The sequence below is a fragment of the Thunnus maccoyii genome, chromosome 3 (genome assembly GCF_910596095.1).
Source record: "Thunnus maccoyii chromosome 3, fThuMac1.1, whole genome shotgun sequence".
NCBI lineage: Eukaryota > Metazoa > Chordata > Actinopteri > Scombriformes > Scombridae > Thunnus > Thunnus maccoyii.
In genome coordinates, this window is record NC_056535.1 from 11186726 (window position 1) to 11208930 (window position 22205).

Here is a 22205-nt window from a genome sequence, read left to right on the forward strand (position 1 = left end):
GCTATGGCTCCTGCACACTGCACCACTAATCTAAATCTACAAGAAGGAGTGAACTACTGTACTTGTGCACACTTAGGAGAAACAAATCATAACTGAGCACCACCAAAACCCCTCTCCAACCCCTTCACCCACTTTACCTGGGGAGCCTGGCAGTTATCGACCAATGAGGGCGACTTATTGAGAAAAAGCTGCCATGAAACTAGGTCGCAGGAGCCAATCAATGCCATGGATTTCTTGCCCTGGCATTATCTCAACTGAGAGAAGGTAGGGTGGGGGTTGAAAAAAAAAGAAACAGACACAAATCAGTCGGTATGGAGGCACCTCGACTATACCTCTCCTCCCACTCCCTCCATCCACCCACTCTCTCCAACTTGCCTTCATCAACCCCTTCCTCTTTCCTCCCCTCCTGCTATTCATTTGCTTTCCCGTCTTTTCTGTTGTTTGTTTGCCCCTGGGCTGAAAACTCTGCGTGTGTATGTGTGCTCCATTATGTGAGTGTGTGTGTGTGTGTGTGTGTGTGTGTGTGTGTGTGTGTGTGTGTGTGTGAAAGCGCTCTGAAATGACGCATTGATTCACAGTGTTCTATATTTTCTCATCTGGCTCACTATTACACTGTGAGTCAATCGACGCCGTATTTCTCTCTCTCACTCCCTCTCTCTTTTACTTTCTCCTCATTTCTCTCCATCTACCTCTCTTTCTATGAGTATCAGAGTATCATGTTGTTGAATGAAAGTGTTTACGAGGAGTGTTGTATTCCTGTTACAAGAGAAGAGAAGGTTTGGAGTGTGAGTGCATGTGTTGTGAGTATCAGCGGTATGTTTAGTACCTGCACATGCCTCTGTGTGTGTGTGTGTGTGTGTATGCATTATTTTCTAGCTTGAAACATGTTGCTAAGTATTCACGAGTGCTCCTTTTGTGCACTGTGTGGGGGTATATGGTAGTGCTGTGGCCTATACTGTATGTATCTGTCAGTGTGTTTGAGTGGATGCCAGGTTGGTCTTTTCTTTTTTTGTGTGTGTGTGTGTGAGTATTTATATGTGTGAGGGAGGTTTTGCTAGTGGGTATTTGTACCCTGTGGTTTCTACACACACTGCACTTGCTCTAGCTCTGCAACTCCACCCTGTGACCCACACGTACACACACACACACACACGTGCATGCACAAAATCACATCCTCCCACTCGTGAGGACGTTTGCCAAAATCAATAGAGGCTTTTTAATGCCTCTTGCTGTAGTACGAGTCTGAAACTGGAGCGCGGGATCACAAATATGGCAGCTAGGGCCCAGCGTTTGGGACGCGCCCCATTTTAGGCCTGTCTCTTGTCACCGGTATCTCCAATACCTCCTCCATTTATCTGCTATATAGCTGTGTTCCTCAAATAAGGAAACACAACTATTTCAGTGCTGATATCTTGTATTATCTTACTTTTTCTCAGAATTTTATTTATCTGTTTTCCAGGCATAGGCAAAGACAGACTCCTAAAAAGCTTCCTCTCCTACCAGGCCTCATCGCTTGTATGGTTTAATATCTTTTTCAGGTTCACCATAAAATGCTGCTGTTGGTTGAACTGCACTCATGTCTATCAGTATTTTATTCATGCTGTAGATGAAAAGAAGCTGTCCAAATCCTTTACAAAGATTCCTGCCGAAACACATCTACACTGACACTCCTCTCCACAGATCATGTAGATAGAATATACAGCACGATACTGGTTATATTTTCTTAGAGCAGAGCCTTCCTGCTGTCAAATTGCTTTTAAAATTTAAATGCAGGCTAAATGTACCTGAAATATGCACTGTGCAGCTGTATTATGTTAGAAAAAATAGGCTGAAATATAGTATATATCTGATCTGATTGGCAGAGACCATTGAAGAAGTTGGATTGGGATGAATGTTTCGAATGCCCTCAAACAATTCAGTAACACTGTGTCAGTAGAGCCGATTTAATTACGTTAGCAGAAAATGTTCCATCTGCATAATCCTGTGTACCTGTAGTTTCTGGCAATATAATGGGATGAGGGATGTGGAAACAATTTGTCATCTATCAGGAGCAGTTCAATGTCAGTGTCACTTTAACATCAGTGTTTTTGCTTGCTACTTGTTTACCCAAAATCTCTCCTGGCACTGCACCAGCTCAGTTGCATGCACGCTCACACACACACACACACATACACGCACGCACACACACACACACACACACACAGGGCAGTACTTTGTCTGAGCTACACCAACAGCCTACAGCCATGCTTACAGGGCATTTCCACTAGGAAGTCAAATCCCCTCTTCTCTCGGCTCACCTGGCAGCGAAAGAAAAAAGATGGCAGAAAACATTTTAAATGTAAGGGTAGGGGAGCAACTTTGACGATAAAAAGCGCATCAGGACGCAAAGTGAAGGGGAAAGAGGCTTTGAGGGGGAAAAAAAGGGATTTCATTTGCAGGGTTTTGGTTGTGTTGGTCTGTGAGTGGGGGATTGATAGAGGATGGAAGGAGGCAGAGAGAAGAAGCTAGGTGAAAAAAAAACAAAACATGGGTGTAGTCGTGCGCCATAAAACGTCCCACTGCCTTTCCCAGGGCCAAGTCCTCGCTCTATTTCTAATGAACTCATTTATTCTGTTTTGCTGGCTTTACCTCCACCAGCAACAAAAGACAGTCTCCTGGTCTGCTTCTCTGAATGCTCTGTTTCAGGGTTTGTTGAACATCTAGGTCTGTCCTGTGGCATTACCTTTGTTTACTTAATGCTCAACATCGATCAAATGCAAAACCTGAGACTGTCCTCTGCTGGCAAAGGCATTGCTAATTAGCATTTCCTTTTAAAACAATGTTGATTGCAAGTGACTGATTAAATTTATTTGCTGTTGATGCATTACTATGTAGCGTGTGAAGCTAAATTCAGGCTCTTTTAAAGATGTGAAGACAGAATCCTTAAAAAAGGTTGTTATTGTGCCCATATATTCTGGTCCAACAAAGGCAAAAACATCAATCGCAGCACATTTTGTGTGAACACAAAATCGCATTCTGGTTTTGGCCAAATATTTAATCTCTCCTCCTCTCTCTCTGTGTGTCTCTGTCTCTCCCTCCCTCTTTCTTTCTGAATAATATGCCACTGGGAAGTGAAAAAAAAACTGAGAGCACGGATCCCCACTCCTCCGCTCTTCTCGGCTGCACGTCTGTGATGTCATAATCACTCACATCAAAGGCTATGCGCTCAACACGGCGACTGTCAGCTTCCCTGGAGGCGTCATTAAAAACGAACAGAGCAAACCGAGCCAGGCCTGACAGAGACGCATCAAAACTTCCGAACGCGCACATATGCACGCATGCAGGCGTGTGCTCGCACATAAATGCGCCGCACACGCAAACGTGGATGCATGTGTTTTCAGGTGCATGCACACTCAAACACATATTAACCGAAATACATTAAAGAGACACATTCACTCACACACAAATATGTAATCATAAAATCATGTATACCCTAAAGAAAATGTCTATAATCCCTCATACCCACATACACACGCTAACAACTGAATATCTACCTCTCTTCTCTTTGACAATGTCAAAAATCTCTCGTTCTATCATGCATGAATAAGAGCTGAACATTAAAACAAGACACGCGTTGCTTCCAGCTGCATCGTACATGTGAGTGGTAACATCCACAGCATGTGAACATCTGTTGTGAAGATGTGCTATCGTGATGTACATTCATGATGCACACTCATGTTGTTGCCAGTCCGGGGCCTTAATGCAGAGCGCGTACATAAATGTACAAATAGCCTACATCCACTCGCCCACCAGCTTTTCATCCCTCTCTGTCTATCTCTCACACACTTGCCCACACACATGGATGCGTACACACACACACACGCACACACACACACACACACACACACACACATACACACACACACACAGAGGCACACACTCATTTACACAAACTGGAGGAAGGACTATAAATAGTATGCCTATGATGCGATGCTGTGTGTGGTTTCTCCCTATGGGTTTGTGTGTGTGTGACTGTCAAAGTGAAGAGAGAGGGAAGCAGTGGAAGGGGGGAGAGCGGCAGAGGAAGAGGACGGATATTTAAGAGAAAGCTGGGCTGTGCTCATGTCTGGTGTACAGCCAGTGATAAACAGTACATGACAAGCATGGTGAAGACGGTGAGTCCCCTTTGATTTGGAATAAATATAAGACATTATATGTTAAAAATGAGCATCTGTGTTTGTGTGTATATGTCTGTGTGTGTGTGTGTGTGTGTGTGTGTGTGTGTGTGTGTGTGTGTGTACCGGAGTGAATACGATGTGTTTATGTATGATTTTGCTTCTGGGCCAACATGGCCGTTCCTCATGTATGACTTACCCCTGGCAGGGTCTTCTGCTCGTGCAGTGCATTCTGGGCTTTCAGGGCCGACTCTCTGGCACAGTAGGTGAGGAAGGCACAGCCTGAAACACAGCATGAGACAGAAAGAGAGACAGATAATTATGTTATATGAACTGGGGACAGAAAAGAAGAGACAGCCATGGGAGGAGGCTGCACCAATCATCAGTGAATAGCCAAAAACAACACACACACACACACACACACACACACACACACACACACACACACACACACACACACACACACACACACACAGAGTACGCCTGCAGCTATAGCTCTAAAACTGTACGTATCGGTCTACATGGGCGCATTGGGAATTGCGCCTGTGTTTGTGTGTGTGCCTGCGCGTGTTTGCGCACAACTTAGGGCATTTCAGTGACTGAACAAACTGAACATTCCTGTGTACACAAACGCAATCCAATACACATGCAAAAAAGAAATGAGAAAAAAGGCGTGACCAACAGTTACATTTTTGGAGATGCAAAGATTTGTGCATTCTGTTGCGTAAGAGCCTGCAAAACACATCAAATCTGAGTTTTCTCCCCAGCAGTCTGAAATAGCAGTTATCCATCCGTCCATCACACTCTTCTGGCTGCTGTGACAGGGATAGACATTTCCCTGACAGCTTCTCTCTCTCTCTCTCACCCCTCCCCCTCCCCCCTCCCCTCCCTCCACCCTTCATTTCTCCGTCTCTCTGCTCCATATGTTCCAAGACTACCCACAATCCTCGGTTTTGTTAGCACCTGGGCTGACATGTGGGGGTGGAAGGAAGATGGAGACGCAGGAGGCAAGGCAGAAGAAGAAGCCGTGGGGAACGTGTAAGTCGTTCCCTCGCCACCCCCTGTTGACAGTGAGGCGCACGCCACTGTCAGAGAGCTGACAAACTGTCAATCTCCAGATCAAGGCAAATGATTCATGTGTCTGACAGTTTAATAAAACACTTACAAAGACAATTGCACAGTAGGCTGCGGTGACAAGATTCAATTTGAGACAAATATTCCTCATATTGTATGTGCAGGTGTTTTGCTTGTTTGCTCTGGAAAATTTTAGCTAAATACAAAATAAACATTTAAATTGAATTCAGTTAAATCCAGTGAAAGAAAAAAAAAAAAAAAAACATCCACCAGGGAGAATTAGTCTGTGGGCTTACACAGTGATAAGAATACTAGCAGACATTTCAAGCGTTTGAAAAATATCGTTCTTTTAGGGAACAATGAGGTAGACACGAGCATTAGCAGCAGGAAAAAAAAAAAAAACGCTGCCATGCAACGAACACAAGCACAAAGAACGACAGTTTGTTCTGGGAACATCAAGGGCTGAGTATTAGACGATTATCATAGACCCCTCCCCCCAAAAAACACAAACACAGTGCAGTTTAAAGAACCCCCCCCTCCCCTTTTATAGCTCTTCCATGTTGTGCTTTGCTTTGTTCTTTTTGCATACTGGGGGCTATTTATCGTTGAGGCCAGCACCATGTACTGTATGTAGAAGCAGCATGCCTCTCGACTCTGCGTCTTTAACCCCGGGTCGTCCTGATGGCGGGACACTGGGGAGCTCCGCCTGTTGGTGTTTTTAATTAACGGGCCTCTCTCTCATTAGGGGAAGTGGGAGCTGGCCGCTGACAGCTTGGCTACCTCCTCATCCTCTCCGGGCCTGTCGTGTTAACGCTACATGCCGGCGCCGTCCCACAGGAAATACATGCACGAGCCTCTGATTCACACGCCTGACACTCACTTGCATGTTTGGAGTGCAAGCACCCAGCACATCCAGTAAATATATAGGGGTGGAAAGGTGTTCAGATCCAGCAATACCACAATGTAAAAACACTCCATTAAAAATAAAAAGACGTGCATTTTAAATGATTTGATGCAAAATATAATTCATTTTAAAGTCACTTTCAAAATGGAAACTGAAAGTAAGAAGTAAAGTACAAGTACCTCAAAATTTTACAAGACTACTGCTTAGTTACGTTCAACCACTGACTACATTCACACATGTGTGGAAGAGACAAGCTCACACATAGATGCTAACATGGTCACACACGCACACACATGAAAAGTGACAGTCAACAAACGTTCAATTTATCATCATTGTCACAAGTCAGATGCTGGCAGCGGCTCTAGTATCTTACTAAGACCCATATTGGCCCAGGAGAGAGAGATAAGCTGTTTGTTTCTGCTGTCAATGCTGCCAATTTGGTTTCCCATCACTTCAAATTCAAATCAACAGCAGCGCAGAGGGGATCTGAGAGAATGTGTGTGTGAAAGGAGAGGAGAGCTGGGGGGTGGGGGGTGGGGGGGGGCTGGTGGGTGGAGAAAGAGAGGGAGAGAGAGAGAGAGAGAAAGAGAGAGAGAGAAAGAGAGATGAGGGAAGGAAGAAGGGCAAGGGAGCAAAAAGAAAGGGGAGGGGGGGTGGAGAACAGCAGAGAGGAAAAGCCGAACAGCAACGGATGCTCAGTAAGAGAGGGAGAGGTAGAGAGAGAGAGTAGATAAGATCACCTAGCTTCTGTGAACACCATCCCCCTGTGTCCTACACTCGCTTCTTATCTCAACTGCTGCAGACACCCTAAAGGGACACACACCCGCCGAGAGGGAGAGAAACTGGAAAAGAGTGAGAGAGAGGGAGAAAGAGAGAGAGTGACAGAGAGAGAGAGAGAGAGAGAAAGGGAGAGGATGAAAGAAAGCAACGAGGGAATGGTGACTATGAATACTTAGGTGGGGGAGGAAGAAAAGGCACGAGCTTCAGTGGTGAAATCCACCAACTGTCACCAAGCCTCATTTAAACGACAGCTGTGTTGGACCACATAGAGCTTTGACCTTGTTAACGAGGTCAAAGCCTTGACTTGATGAGCTGTCTTTGCTGGACACAGTTTCCCAAAAAGTTGACAGTTTGGGAATATCTGTATCTTTCATCTTTCTATATCTTGAATGATATCCCTTTGTTTTTGTTTTTTTTAAAGTTATTTCATTTTATTTAATTTGGGATCAATATGTTTGAAAACTTGATTTAATGAGCTGTGAATTGAATGAATGAAAACTAATTGTATTACTTTGCCTGTTTTTCAACTACTTGACTAACAGCAAAATTTCAGGTAAGTCATATTTTGGATATGGGGACAGTTTTTTTTTCCTTGCCTAAAACACACATTCAACAATATTTAGTCCCATCATGTTTAATTTGTGGGTAATTAAATCCTTAGGTCATTAAAACCCCCAAATTCCCAGAAACAATACAGAGAACATGACCTTTGTGACCTGGCTACAGCCTTGAATAGGGACCCTCCAATCTTTAAATTCTCCATGAAACTAATTATGATTGTACTAAAACTAAAATGAATACCAATGCATTCCCGAATTAGTGCTTTGCAGTGTCACCGGACACATGAATTACTTTTTACAAGCGTGCATTGCTTGACGCCACCCAAGACTAGAAAGCTAGGGGACAATGTTATTGCACAGAATTCTCTAATTATCTTGTGCCTATTAATTCAGGGATTGTAAAAGGCTGACATAAAAAGTTCCCTCCTCTCACTCTATCCCTTTATTCCCAGCCACAGACGGGGAGAAACTCCCAATGATCATTTAAATATTTCAGAACATCTTGGTAAGAGCCTAAAAAGAGTCAATAGCATTAAAAAGCTTTATCCACGGCGCAGCTGAAGCTCCACGCTGGATAGCCCTGGAACTCTGCCTCGAAAAACTTTGGCACAAAACTTTGTTTGAGGCTGTCCAATTTCAGTCAGTCAATAGAAATCTCCACGTCTCCCCTACCTCAGTTCTGTTAGCACTTATCTCCGCCTGAAAGAGTTGACCAAGGACAGCCTTTGCTCAATAAACAGAAGAATGTTTTTTTTTCCCTCCTTTTTAAAAGATTGACCTTAAGACAAGAACATTCTGACTGGATTTTTTGTGAGTGCTGAGGCTTAGATAACACTCTTCAATTCACTCCTGAAATGGGTCAAAGTAAAGATGAAAATTCTTGACTTATTGTGTTCAGAGAAAAAAGCGTATAAAGCCTTGGTCTTTTAGTCATACGGTGAAAACGAGTAGCACTGAGTGCAAAAGAGGAATACTAATAAGTGTTGAATTAAGAGAGATTCTGATTCAAGAATGATACAGTTGCCCTTGTACTGCTGTAACGGGGACACTCAGTATGAACCGTTGGATTGTTACTATTCAGCTCACATCTGGTTCAAAACGCCAAAAGATTAATACAGAAAAGAGGATGGTTGCAATGCAGAAAAGTCTACTTTTGAAAATAAAATATACACAAGCTTTTGAAATTACGATCTCTATGTGTATATGTCTACATCTTGAAAAAATAATCAAAAAGACACGCACATCCCAATACCCAGTAGGATGGGTACTGGATCAAAAGCAGAAGCAGTCTGAGGAAGAGCCTTGTGCTTGAAACGTCACGCATCACGTCCTGTAAATGGGAGCTATTTGGTGTGCAGATCTCTCTCTTTTTCAACTATGTCTACATCTTGAACATCTTTAACCACCTTACTGACTGTGCAATACGGATCCTTAAAGTGCTAATACTCAGATATATTGAACAGTTTTGGATTAATAAAGATTACAGACTGGTTAAATATCTCCCACTAAATCTGGTATCAAAGTGAAGACCCCGCAATTTTGGCTCTGTGAAGAAAAGTAATTCAATAAAGTGAGCAGCAGTTGCTCATATCCCCTTCACCTTTGCTGACCTTTCAGATCATTACTCACAATGGAAAAAAGAGACAGAGGATAGAGGCTATTTTAGGGGACATGGCCAAGGTCTCCAGGAACGCTCCTACTTTCTCCCGGTATCATCTTAAAATCTTTAATTGGCAGCTGTAAACCCTGATTAAATAAAAAAAAGCACTTTGAAGCCCACAATATGAGCTCAGAGAACGGCACTGTACTCTGTGTGAACAGGGACAAAAAAGAAAGAAAGAAAAAAAAAAAACTTCAATTACTGTTCAGAGACCACATCAAGCATGTTTTTTTTCATTGTGTAAAACAGGCCTTAAAAATTCAGGAGCTGTTTCAGGGACTAATGAATGCTAGTCTTGAGTATGATATTATTTCAGCAGAGTGAGGCAGAACTAAGGGGCAGTATTATGAAAGACGAGGTGAATTCATTTATAATGGAGTCTAATAGCAGTCCCAGCTCTCCTATAGGCGACTATATGCAGATCCCTTAGACCTCTCTTCAGGGGAACAAGAAGAGCCTGTAATATAGAAAGATGCATCGAGCAAGCCGCTGAGGGAGCTGGACAGCAAGACAAGACAGTGAAAAAGTTAATAACCAGGTGAAAGATGAAACTCAAAGGGACACCACTACTGCTGTATATCTGCTGCAGTTTTTCCTCATTCTCAAAAGTGCAGGACAGTACAGTAATTTAGAGCAATAGCGACTCTAGTTGTAACTGAATTACTCTCTAAAATGAGGATATGAATATCGTTAAATAAAAGTTATTATACTGTATCCTGAGTGAATACTGAGTTCTGGTTGACTGGGGGGGGTGTCAAATAAATTTGAATAACTGGGCATTTCCTGAAAAACTGTTCCACCTTCATCATGCAAAATAAATGCACTCTGAAGGTTTGAATGTTACGTTTCAGCAACACATTGAAAAATAACCTGAACAAATTGCTTATAAATTGCCCAAAAATGCAGAGTGTGGGAATAAAACCACTTGATTTATAGACAGAAGGTTCGAAAATCATTGATTACTAAATATGTATTATGTACATATTGTGTGTATTGTGTTATAAGTGTAAAAACTCAATAATTGATACCTATACTTCAGAAGCCGGTATCAGAGACACAGAAAGTGGTACATGTGGGTAAGGAAAAAGAAAAAAACCCTAAAAAACTGTAGTTGTTGTTGGATGTTGGCAACCTCCATATTAAAACGCATGCAGTAATCCAGAGATTAAAAGTATCAATAACAAATATAGGCACACTGAAAATGTCCTCACACAGTTTGATGCATTTTCAAATTACAACCATACAGATTAAGACAAAACATACATACTTTCTATAACAAAAAATGTGCAAGAAAGAATGAGAACCTTCAAATAGTATTTGTGTGTGTGTGTGTGTGTGTGTGTGTGTGTGTGTGTGTAAGAGAGAGAGAGAGAGAGTCCCTGAAGATAACAAGTCGCATCTCTCGCCCTGCTTCCCAGAGTGGCCGTCTCTAAGCTGTGCTAATCGATTGGCGAAGGAGGAAAAAGGGCCAGCTTTAATGTGTTGCATGTGAAGGATTTACTGGAGAGCAGAGCCACTGAATCAATGGAGTAGAAAATGCATCATTAGGACAGTGTCGCCCCCCCCCTGCCCCCCCCCCCCAACACCACCCACCAACCCCCACCCTGCTCGGTCCCTTGAGGGTCGGGGACGGAAAACACACGCAAACGTACAGACACACACACATACACACACACAGGCTTACATGTGATGCTTGAGCTCTCATGCCACAAAGTCAAACACCTTCGTAAACAAGACTCATACAGAAGGCATCACATGTAACATAAATGCTTAAACACACACTCATGCACACACAGCTTCCCTGATGGCTAAGCACACACACTGAAAGTCTAGAGCTGTCCCCAATATCCAGGCAGATGAATCGCCTTACTCTTATCCTACCTCAGCCATTTTGCCAGGAAATGTTTGGGAGACCCAATTTTAGCTTTTCACAATATGAATAATTCAATTTTGAACGAGTCCTGAGTTGAACCAAAAGTCTGCACCCTTACGTAGCATGTCAGGCACTCTGAGAAATATATTGCCACTGACTGCTAAAACAATGTTTGATAGATCACAGATGGACTTTTCTACTTTTTTATCATTTTCATGCCAAACAAGTCACAACTGTTCAGTGTTTCACCTGGGAACTTTATACTTGGCAGACTGGAAAAACCTCTCAAACAGTGTTTTGACCATCATAGAGAACTCTCCTCTTAAAACCAGACAACACAGCACTTTAAAGCTGAATGTCTTGCTTCACCTATTCACTGATTTTGGGTGCTCACACACATCAGGCATTTAAAAGACAGAATATACCAACCCAGTATCTGTAGGAATTATGTCCCATCACAGACCTGCAGTAAATGTTTTTTTTTTAACCTTAATCATGATCTTCGCCAAATCTGTTGCCTAACCTTAACCATATTTTAACTGGCAAAACCATACCTTTTCCTAATCTTACCCAGAGTTTGCAGAAAGCTTGAAATTTAAAACATTACCACTGAAAGTAATTTGGAGTTTTGCAGAATCATCTAATCTTGAAATTCTTGTAGATTGAATAATAAAATGTACAGAGACAAAATTAGTCAAATTTTATTCTATTTTTATGTAGCTCTGTTCATAATGGAAGTGGCATAACTGGCAGACATCAAATTAAAATTAAAAGCCCGGATCAGCCTCAATTACAACCACACAAACACTTACAGTAGACAGAAAGACAGAGAGACAAGACAGACAGATAGAAAGATAGTGTCAAAGGTAACAACCTGGCAAAGCATATTAATCCGTCTACAGATGAATCATGTATCACTAAGAAGACAAAGTGCTTTAATTCTGTCATGGGAGTGGTCCCATGTCTTGTCCCGCTGGTAAAACACTTACAGGATAAACACTCCCATTAATATTCCTATGTGCACCTCTCCTCTTCTCTCCACTCCACTCGCCTCTCTTCTCCTTTCCTCTCCCTGTCCTATTATCCTGCCTCGGCGGACATCCTGTCCTGTCCCGTCCGCCTTGCCAACCTGCAAGATGGAGATGAGAGGACGATCCAAACGCAGAAGGGGGAACATGAATCATTACACTTCCTGTTGTGGCACGCCGTCCGGGGAAGGAAGAGAGAGGACGCCCCCGGGGCTCCGATTGATTCAGGAGACTTAATTGGGTTTATTAGCCAAGATGTTGGGCCCCGTGAGGAGGCTCCCAGAGGCCGCCGAGTCCCCCCCACCCCCATTCCCACTCTTCTGAAGGAGAAAGCCTGCGTAATTGTTTTCCCTCCATCTTCTGTGTCATTGTCAGATGGGTCCTGCGGGATTATTAGCAACCCCAGGTCCCTCAATAATTCATCCAGAGCTATTTATACACAGATGGAGAGTCCTCTAAAGTCTCCCCCAGTGAGCTTATCTGACGCTTAGACAGACAGACAGAGAGAGAGAGAGTGATGGAGAGAACCAGTGCTACAAAGGGAAAGCAAGGGAGAGATAGACATAGAGAAAATGGGAGAGACATACAAAGAGAGTAAGAAGGATGGAGAGAGGCAATCACAAAAAGAAATGCAAAGACGAGCAAAGCAAGTCTGACAGTGAATAAAATAGTGCGAGCGAGAGACAGCAACGTTTTCCGTAGACCCAGTGACAATGTTTCTGGTGTGCATTGAGTTTCAAGGTGAAACTCTCTTGTCTGCTTTGCCAAAGTGAACAAAAGCACCGTCCCGGGAATAGCATACCCTCACACAACACACATTAATGGCTTTTAATCTTCCCCCCTTTTTCCTCCATTTAACACAATTAAGATGTTTGCAAAGCTAACATGGACCACTAGTCGCTATAGGAAGGACAGATGAAAGACATTCAGGGATTTCCATATGCAAAGTAAACACAGTTATCCGTCCTTTCTAATGTGTCAATGCGTAAAACCAACAAAACAGCAGCCAGCCATTTCTTAAATCTCCTAATAATTCACTAACATAACATTAACACATTAGCATATTAACATTAGCACATTAAATAGCTTCTAATCCCAAACAGATAGTGGTTGGGCTACAGGAGGCTGCATGACTGCATGCTTTTAATAGCTTTGCAGATACCTGCATTTTTTTCCGCCTGCAAGTTGAGGGGACATGTTGTCGTCAGACTAATGAACCCTTTGGCACGCAAAGTTGATTTTCAAAGTCCCTTTGTTGGTGCTCCAGCTACAGATAATTATATATATTCATCCGCTTTTATCCAGCTCATTTAGAAAGCTTGGCTTCCTCTTGGACAAATTGGGACATTGAAAGGCAGATTGGAGTGATGGTTTTTACATTTTGCATCGATGGCACATTAATCAGGGCAACTATAGCTATGGGAAAAGACTTGCTTAAACACCCTGTGAAAATCTGGCCATTTGTCTGTTGCAAATAGTATCACAAAGGTTATGTCATTATCTAAAATGCATTCTTTCTGCCTGTATAAATAGAAAAAGTCTTGTACAGTAAATCCATAATGGACAAAAAATGCTAATCTGAAGCCTAACTACTCATCAATTTACCAAGTATGTAATAAACAAGCATGTTTTTTTTTTTAATTCACAGGCTTAAGTCAGGGACTGTTTTACAACTCATATGATATAAAAACTCAATCCACTGAATTGCATCAGGGAGAGAGTCACCTTAACTTAAACTGATATTTCCAATAGTTAAGCTTTTAAATAGAACTTTTTTTATGCTGTATGACATTTACTTAGATAACTTTTATCATGTTCCCTTTTTGGTGGTGAATTTTATTTGTTTCAAAAGAGAATATTCAACATTTTGATGTTGTAACTTTTGAGTTTTCAATTCTCACTTCAATTAAAACCAGAAATGCTTTTGGAACATGTTACTGGAAACTAATTTTCCATTTTTGTTTGTGAAGTGGACTTTAGTTAGCTTTGGGTGGAGTCTATGCCAAATTAATTTCTACTGCCCACTGCTCACCTCATGGTATTGATGAACGCTCCATAGAGGAAAGTGTTGTTTTCTCTCTCTTTCTCCTACGCATACAACTCACACACACACACACACACACACACACTGCTGTTGCTCCAGGGAAAGCAAAGCTTATCTACTAGCAAATGCTCACATACTTACGCACACACACGCGCGCACACTCAGACTTCTCTGTCTCTATCTATAAACCCCATGAAATCATTCCACACCAAGTGAAGCGGGGTATGTATAGGTTTGGCCAGAATTCCCATCTCCTGTTCTGTGATTAAAGGACAAACTAATAGGCTCTGTCTCGTTGGGAACCTGTGTGGGGCTGGGAGAGACCTCAGAAGCCATTAAATTGCAAATCTGTAATAATTTGCTGAAGGCTTTCTGTCCAGATCATTCCCTGGGCTGATTTGTGCATTGAGGTAACGCTCTGAATGGCCAAGCACAAACCCAGCTGAGCCCACCGGCTAACCAGCCAAGTTAGTCTACTGGAGGATACACTCTGGATGCACACAAGACCATATTTACTTTACAAGAAACTGCAGTGAAAACTTGCGCTGCACCTTTCATCCAATTCAGACCCACGATCTATGCAAAATGAGTTCCTGAATTATGAGCAGCTAATGATGCGATAATTAATAAGGCCTGGCGGATTCTGTGAGTGAAGATGCAACTCCATGATCTGAGGACTCGGGGAAAAAAAAAAAAGAGATCAAAATTCTTTAATGCTGAAATAAAATACTCTAATTAATTTATAGAAGAAGGTTTGTCAAAATATAATGTGAAGGACTTAAATAAACTTCAGAGGGAATGAAAAATGAGATGGAATGGCATTAAAAAAAAACACCTTAAGGAAAAGATTGATTATAAAAAAATACAAGACATGAAAAGTAAATTACTAAAAGAGTGCACTCACCATCGAGCATCAGCAGCCGAGTCAACGCCATGTTCAAGTTTAATTTAATGACTGCAGCCACAAAATATTTTCAGATGTTGTGTTTGTTTGTTATTTGCTATTTCTCTCTTTTGCTTGTATTCAGTGCACTTTTTAATTATTTCAACAGAATGAATTGTGTTTTGTCTCAGCCACCTCAACCTTCTGTTAATTAATCCTCAAAGTAGAGGATCTTCCTCCTGTAAATGCATAAGTATACATACAAGAGAGGGGACTTCACTGATCACATGTATGTTATGTGCTTCCAATTTGGTTTATCTGTGTTTGAAACGATGCGCAAAAGGCTTAAAGTCTGGCCCTCGGTGACACTGATCTAAACACACACACTCATATGAAATATATGACGTCCCTCTTTCTGCCTTCTGCTTGTGTGATTGGTTTGACTTCCTGCTTTAGGAATCAATAGGCAGACTTGAAGAGGACATCAGGAAACTACCTACACCTGTATAGTTTAGGCCTCAGCCTATTTAAGTGGCTTCCTGTTAACCTCTTTCCCTTCTCTTGCTCGCAGGTCTTCACCAGCCGGTTTGTTTAGGGCTTTGTGTTTTGTTTGCATGTATCACACACTGCATTCATCCATACACTGCATTCATTACTGACCTCGCTGACTAACATTATTATTACATCATTTTTAGAAACTTTATTCATGTGTGATTCCTTTTTTTTGTCACTGACTTTGAGGCAGTTTGTGACAAATAATAAACGCATATAGTGCACTCAAACAGTTGATTAGTAATTGTCTAGAAGGTAATTTCATCTCTACTTTTGCAACAAACATTATAGCCTTCAAGTAACTTATCAAAAAAAGTTGACCAAAAGCTGTAATATTTAGTCCTTGAACATTGATACCTGCACAGATTTATGTGCTTCTCTGTTCTGTCTCGAGCAAATGCAACAAAATACTTTAATAAGTCTTGAAGAAAAAATCACATTGAGCTTTTACTTTAGTTGGTTATAACAAAGGTGCCTTTTTCAGACTTCAGACTTAAAAAAAAAAAAAACACCAAAAAACCAAAAACAATTATTGAAGGTGGTCAACCTGTCAGCTACAGTATGTTGATGGCAGTGTGACTGCACTGATATGCAGCAAGGAGTTATTTCTGCCATCTATTCTTGCAGATGGAAAACACAAAAACTTTTAAATCCTACACTGCTGCACCCTCACATGAACATATTGAAACACGTGAACAAACTGCGGGAGCTAACACATGCAGAAAAAAAAGACAAACATTCACTGAGACCTGTCCCGTTAACACGTTGTCAGAGATCCTGCTAATAGGGAGGGCACTTGGTTATTTACCCCCGGGGTGGCTGGGAGCTGCAGGGGTCTAATTCTGCTACCATCCCAGGAAGGTCATTCTCCCTTCTCGAGCCATGATGGCCACAGAGTAGTGCTTAAATCTGGCAAAACGCAGCCTATAAATTACAGCAGAGGACAGAGGGGTCAGAGCCTGGCATGGAACTGGGCCAGAAGCTATCAATCTGCCGGGGCCAGCGAGGGCGACATCTGTCTCTGGGACTCCCTCACTCTTTCTACTTCTCTCTCTCTCTGTCGTTTTCCTCACCTGCTTTTCAGTCTTTCCTTTTCAGCCTCTTCCCTCTTCCTTTCGTTCCTTTTGCTCACCCTGTGCCTGTCATTGAACAATCTCCTGGTGCCTCCATTTTTAGTCTGTACCTCTCTTTACAATCTCTGCTTTCTCTCTTTTATATTGTCTGCCTCTTGATATTCTCTTTCTGTCTTTGTGTGCAACTCCCCCCCCTCCAACCCGAACTCTCCACCATGGATCTCCCTCGCCTCTTTTCACGCATTCTCTTACATCATCCCTGTTTCAACATCTCTCTAATTCTCCTTCTCTCTCCCCCTCTCTCTCGCTCTCTCTGTCTTGAGCTCCTTGTCGTTTTACGCACTCTTGCACCATCTCCCTCTGCAGCGATATGTTTTGGTCTATCTGCTCTCCAACCAGCAGGATAGGATAAAGCCTTGATGTACTTTCACTCAATGTGATACCAATATGATTTGAATGGTAATATCTGATAGCAAAATGCACTGATCTGCACAGTTTTGGGGGAATGAAAATGGAACTATATGGACCCAATGGGTATGCAGAAACAAATAGAAAATTTGAAATACAAACTCAAAGCTGATCTGATGCCTTATGTCACTCAGAGCTGTGCCAACTAACATATTTCTTAGTAAGAAATTTACATTCAGTATAAAATGGAACGATTAGGAAGCTATTCTGAACTGAGTTGCTAACTTCAGATATTCTCGAGTAGTTTAAACGTTTAAACTGCTGACTCTGGCAGTCAAAATTTGTCGAACCTAATCTACAACAAACATCTCTTCTTGGCTGATGCTTCTGCTAATTTCATCAGAACATCTTACATTACATTTTCCACCCAAACCCTCGAAAACTTCTGCATGACTTATTAATCCGCCTCCATTTTCTGAATCAAACTTGGCCTTGAATAATTGAGAGGGATCTTTGAAAAGCCCTAACCTCCATCCCCACCTTCCTTTTACAAGTCAACGTGGTGCATTTTTAATTGGGGACATGAAATAGGCATGAAGGGAGATGGGAAGAAAGTGAATTGAATCAGGGACACTCAAACCTGGCAGTCATCGCATAGCACAGAGGACTGTATGCATGCATACAGAGAAGGCTAAATATGTGTCTGGCCTGACAAGTCACACATGCTCAACAGTCTTTGACGTGCGTTCTGTCTGGGACAAATAGTACAAGACTCATGTAATCCCTGCTTTAGAGTATCCCAGCAGGCAGACCCAGATATGCCACTTCGAGTTATGTTTAGTAATTTGGTTGAGAATAAACATCAATTCAAGTTTCTATGAACCATAAATCTACAAAGCTGAATGATTTGTTTAGTTTATATATATGGGCTAAAAAGGTAATTGAAAGAACACGTATTACTTTCTGGAGAAATACTGAGGGATTGTCACAGCAAGGTAATGATTTCATTTCTCTGTGATATTAAAACAGAGCTTGACCTTGAGAACACTAGAAAACACACAAATATTGGGGTGGAAATATTTTTTACATGCATTAGATGGAGTTTGAAATGAATAAAAGACATTTGGAGTAGAATAACTTACAAGAATTAATGCTTGCTGGATATGCATTAATAGGCCACTGCCACAGTTAGCTGTGACAAACTTAAGGTCTATTTTTCATATTGCTGCTGTGTCATGCTGCTATTTCTTCGTTGAAAGCCTCTGCAGTAGAAGGCTGCAGCTGGTCCTCTTTTCAGTCAGGTTTGGACCTACAATATATATATATATATTACTATTAAACATGGACAGTTACTATAAAGCATTACTTTCGCGAGAGATGAAATTGCAGGACCCGAGGCCTGTGCATTACTCTCCTCTGTGGCACACACACACACACACACACACACAAGGCACATACATCCACACAACATGACAAATATTCAGAGAAAATTTATACACACACACACACATATACTGCACACACACAGATACTGGAGACGGATATTATAATATTCCCCATCATTTATAATGCCTCCTGACTGTACAAAGCTTGATAAAAGGAGCCAGAAGCTCTAATCCAAAAGGCAAAACACCAGTCTCCAAGTTCACACACACAGAGGAGATTCATAACCTTTTGACTGCTGAACAAAGGAAATGGTGGTGTTTAAGCCTTTTACATTGAACAACTACATACAGAGCATGGTGCCCATCTAATTGCATGGCACAAATAAGAGCTCCAAAATATTGAATAAAATGTAAAGTATATGGAGTTAAATAACAAAGAGCCTCAACTCACTACTAACACACTGCACATGTATTTAACTGTGAGGAATCTAGAAAATGTTATGGAAGCAGTACGGGTGAAACTACATGACTACTACATGAAGTTCATAATCAACCTCTAACCTCCTGAAATGCAGCCAGTTTTCAAAAACCTGTAAAAAAATTCATATCAAGCAAAAAAAAAAAAAAAAAAAAAAAAAAAAAAAAGCAAGCCTTTTTATCATAGGAAGTTATACTATTAGCAATACAGACTTAAATGAATGCAATCATGACAAAAACAAAAGTACAATTCACAAACAACATGTAAGACTTTCCAACATTTCAAAAATATTGCATTCCCCATCTCCAGAACCGGCCACCCGGCCACCCTTTCAGCTACCCTGCCAGAACCGGGTAGCTGAAAGATTCAAGAGGCCCAAAGCGTCAACTTTTTAAAAAATTTAACACAAGGCACAATAATACTTAGCTGATGCAAGAGCCTGGAAAACAGAAAATATTTACCTCTCCAAGGAGCATGTGTCAAAAAAGGATTTTTTTTTTCATCTTATGAGGGAACGGTACACCGGGGCAATGAACACAGCAATAGGAAAGCAAGACTAAGGGAAAAAAAAACAAAAAAAAAAACAGAAAGAAGCCAGTGCATGTTGTTTAGCCTCTCTTTATGGAAAACAAAAGGTCAAATGTTGATTAAACATTTAAGGCAGACTTTATTTTAACCTAGCTCTGGGCTATCAGCCAAGGAGTTTAAGTGTATCAAAACACAAGAAAGCTTTTTCATTGCACATATACATTTTTTAGAGACGTTTTCACCTCAGACATTGTTGGAAATATCATGGATCACATTTGTATTTGGTATATCAGAATATTGATATCCAAGTTTGTGAAGATGAAACATCGCACACCTGGGGTGAAAAAATTAAATTGCAGAAAACCCCCCCAAAAACTTTGGTTTAATCCTATCTATCTATCTATCTATCTATCTATCTATCTATCTATCTATCTATCTATCTATGTGAAAATTGTTGAGATCAGCAACCTCTAACAATGGTCACAAATCTTCAGCGTTGTGCTTCTCCACAGGTCAGCACTGCCGTCCACAGTGACCCATGACTTTGCCATGTAGAACCATTAACTGCGCAGTAACACACTGGTATATGCTGACTAGACCATTTTACTCTATGATACTAGAGGCGCATGTGCTCCCGAACTGTTAACATAAAAAAAAGTTTTCTGTGAAGCAAATCAAGTATCTGGTAAATGATAATGTACTTCTAGAATCTTAATTTCAATCAATAGTCATTTCAAACTCGTTACAGAACTTGCAATTTCTGAGAACTGCTGAATGTATGTCATCTAGTTTCAGTCAGTCTTTAGGAAGTTAAAAGAGATGAATAGATACTGCCATCCCTTTACATGATCTCCCTCCCTCTCTCTCTCTCTCTCTCTCTCTCTCTCTCTCTCTCTCTCTCTCTGTATGTATGTAAAGGTCAGTGGTTTTAATGAGAGGACTGCTGAGGTCAGAGGAGCTAGAGGGCTCCACCTTCCTGACAGGCCTCATGACTCCAAACCTGCTGTTAGCATGCTAATCCTTGCAGGAGCTCCATGAGCACTCCCTCCTTTGGCTTCATGCGGCCATCTCTCACTGTGACTAACTGGCTCCCTGCTTGGCCATCAGCTGGCCCCCATCTGACAGTCCCCTCCAATAATAATGGACAACAGAGGCAGTGCTGCCTTGACAACGGTCCTCCTGACAAATTAGGCTCACTGTATTCTCTGCTCTGACTCCGCCTCTTGTTTCCCTCTTGTTGCTTGGCAGTTCTAGGCTCTTCTAGGACAGGGGCGGTGGGTGTGGTGTGGCGCCGGTGGTCGGATGTACTTTGGTGAGAAGCGACCTCCTCCGTGACACATGTTGCCGTTCTCCCTGACAAAACACTGAAAATCGATCGCGATGTGTCTTCATAGAAACCGGGCACAATGTGGGGCCTGAGCGCGCATTCTGAGCTGAGCTGAGTGGAGTATTCTGGGCCAAGGGAGGAGCAGAGGAGCACATAAACACACACACAGTCACACACACTCATCCCAAACCAAATGCGAGAGGAGGAGAGAGAAAGATCCCACAGAGAGGATGATGCAACGGGAGTGAAATTTTTCGGCCGGAACCGTGCTGCATTAACGCAGACCTGCAGGACGAAAAAAACACAAAAATACACCCGTACTTCTTTCTCTCTTTGTTCAAAGTCAAATTTGGTTTTATTCATCTTTTCTTTTTTTTTTTTCTTTTTGCAGATGGTACTTCTCTAATGACAACCTGTAACACCTAATTGCCTCCAATAAAACACAGCATGAGTCTTTCATGTTTTTGGCATCATGACTTCCTGGCCTTACCAAACATGATAAGTCCAGTAATCTGTTCTGAACTTGCCTCCCTGACATATTCAGTTAAAAGGGCTGAAATATCAAAACCATAGGCGTTCAGAGGGAACCATAACTCCCTTTATGACCAGCACAGATTATAGCCCCCATCTGTAGCATAAGCCATCTGCAGTGTGGGTAAATTTAAACAAGATATTGGTCATTACACTGTATCTCCACTTGTTCAAACATATTAAACCTTATATGATCATATAACCCTTTTCTGAAGTATTGATATTAAATTACAAAATGGTTCAACAGCCAAGGTATTATCATTAATCCCGGCAGTCTGAGTAAGCTGATGGTCCTCTCTTACTGAAGAAGAGGAAGTGATCTGGATTAACAAACTCTGACATTTTGTTTACATCATTTTCCAGGTCAATATGGAGTGTTTGGCTCAAATGTAAATTAAGTTTCAACACTTGCTTTGACTTTGAGCAACTGTGGCTTTGTAACAACTTTAACTGTCTGAGCCTATGGAGAGAGCTGTTGCTAATGTATTTAGTTTGGGCCAAGGACAAATATATTGCTTGCATGAAATGAAACAACGCAGTAAAACAAACTTGGTGACAGTTGCATTTGCATTTGCTTGGAAAAACGAAGATGTAGACAATAAAGATTTGGCCAGGAACACAACAGTGCCTGATAACATGATAACGGTAAACAATAGATAACACCTTCAGTTATTAAATGTCTAGCCCATATCACCACACTTCAATTGCCCCGGTGATTATTACATGAAATCAGACGGATGAATAGTGCTAGCAATCATATCTACACCTTCTCTTCTTGAATAGATCCCCACCTCCCATGCTGCATTGCCAAAGAGAGGAGAAAGAGAAAGGGTTGGCTCTTTGTGCTAGCCGTGCCTCTCAGCCCGTTGTGCTTCGTAGCAGCAGCAGCAGCAGCAGCAGCAGCAGCCGGTGACCGTTATAAATGGCCTCTATTAGCATGGCTCGGTCGCAGAGGGGAGAGAA

General features: G+C 41.7%; 1 protein-coding gene across 1 annotated transcript in view; it reads right to left on the reverse strand.

Moving 5' to 3' along the window:
* The window catches only part of celf4 (CUGBP, Elav-like family member 4), an 87861-nt gene that overhangs the window by 61983 nt on the left and 3673 nt on the right, over positions 1-22205 (reverse strand). The window contains exon 2 of the mRNA XM_042407312.1: positions 4354-4436. Within this exon, the coding sequence (XP_042263246.1) occupies positions 4354-4436 (83 nt within the window). The remainder of the gene's footprint in view (positions 1-4353; positions 4437-22205) is intronic.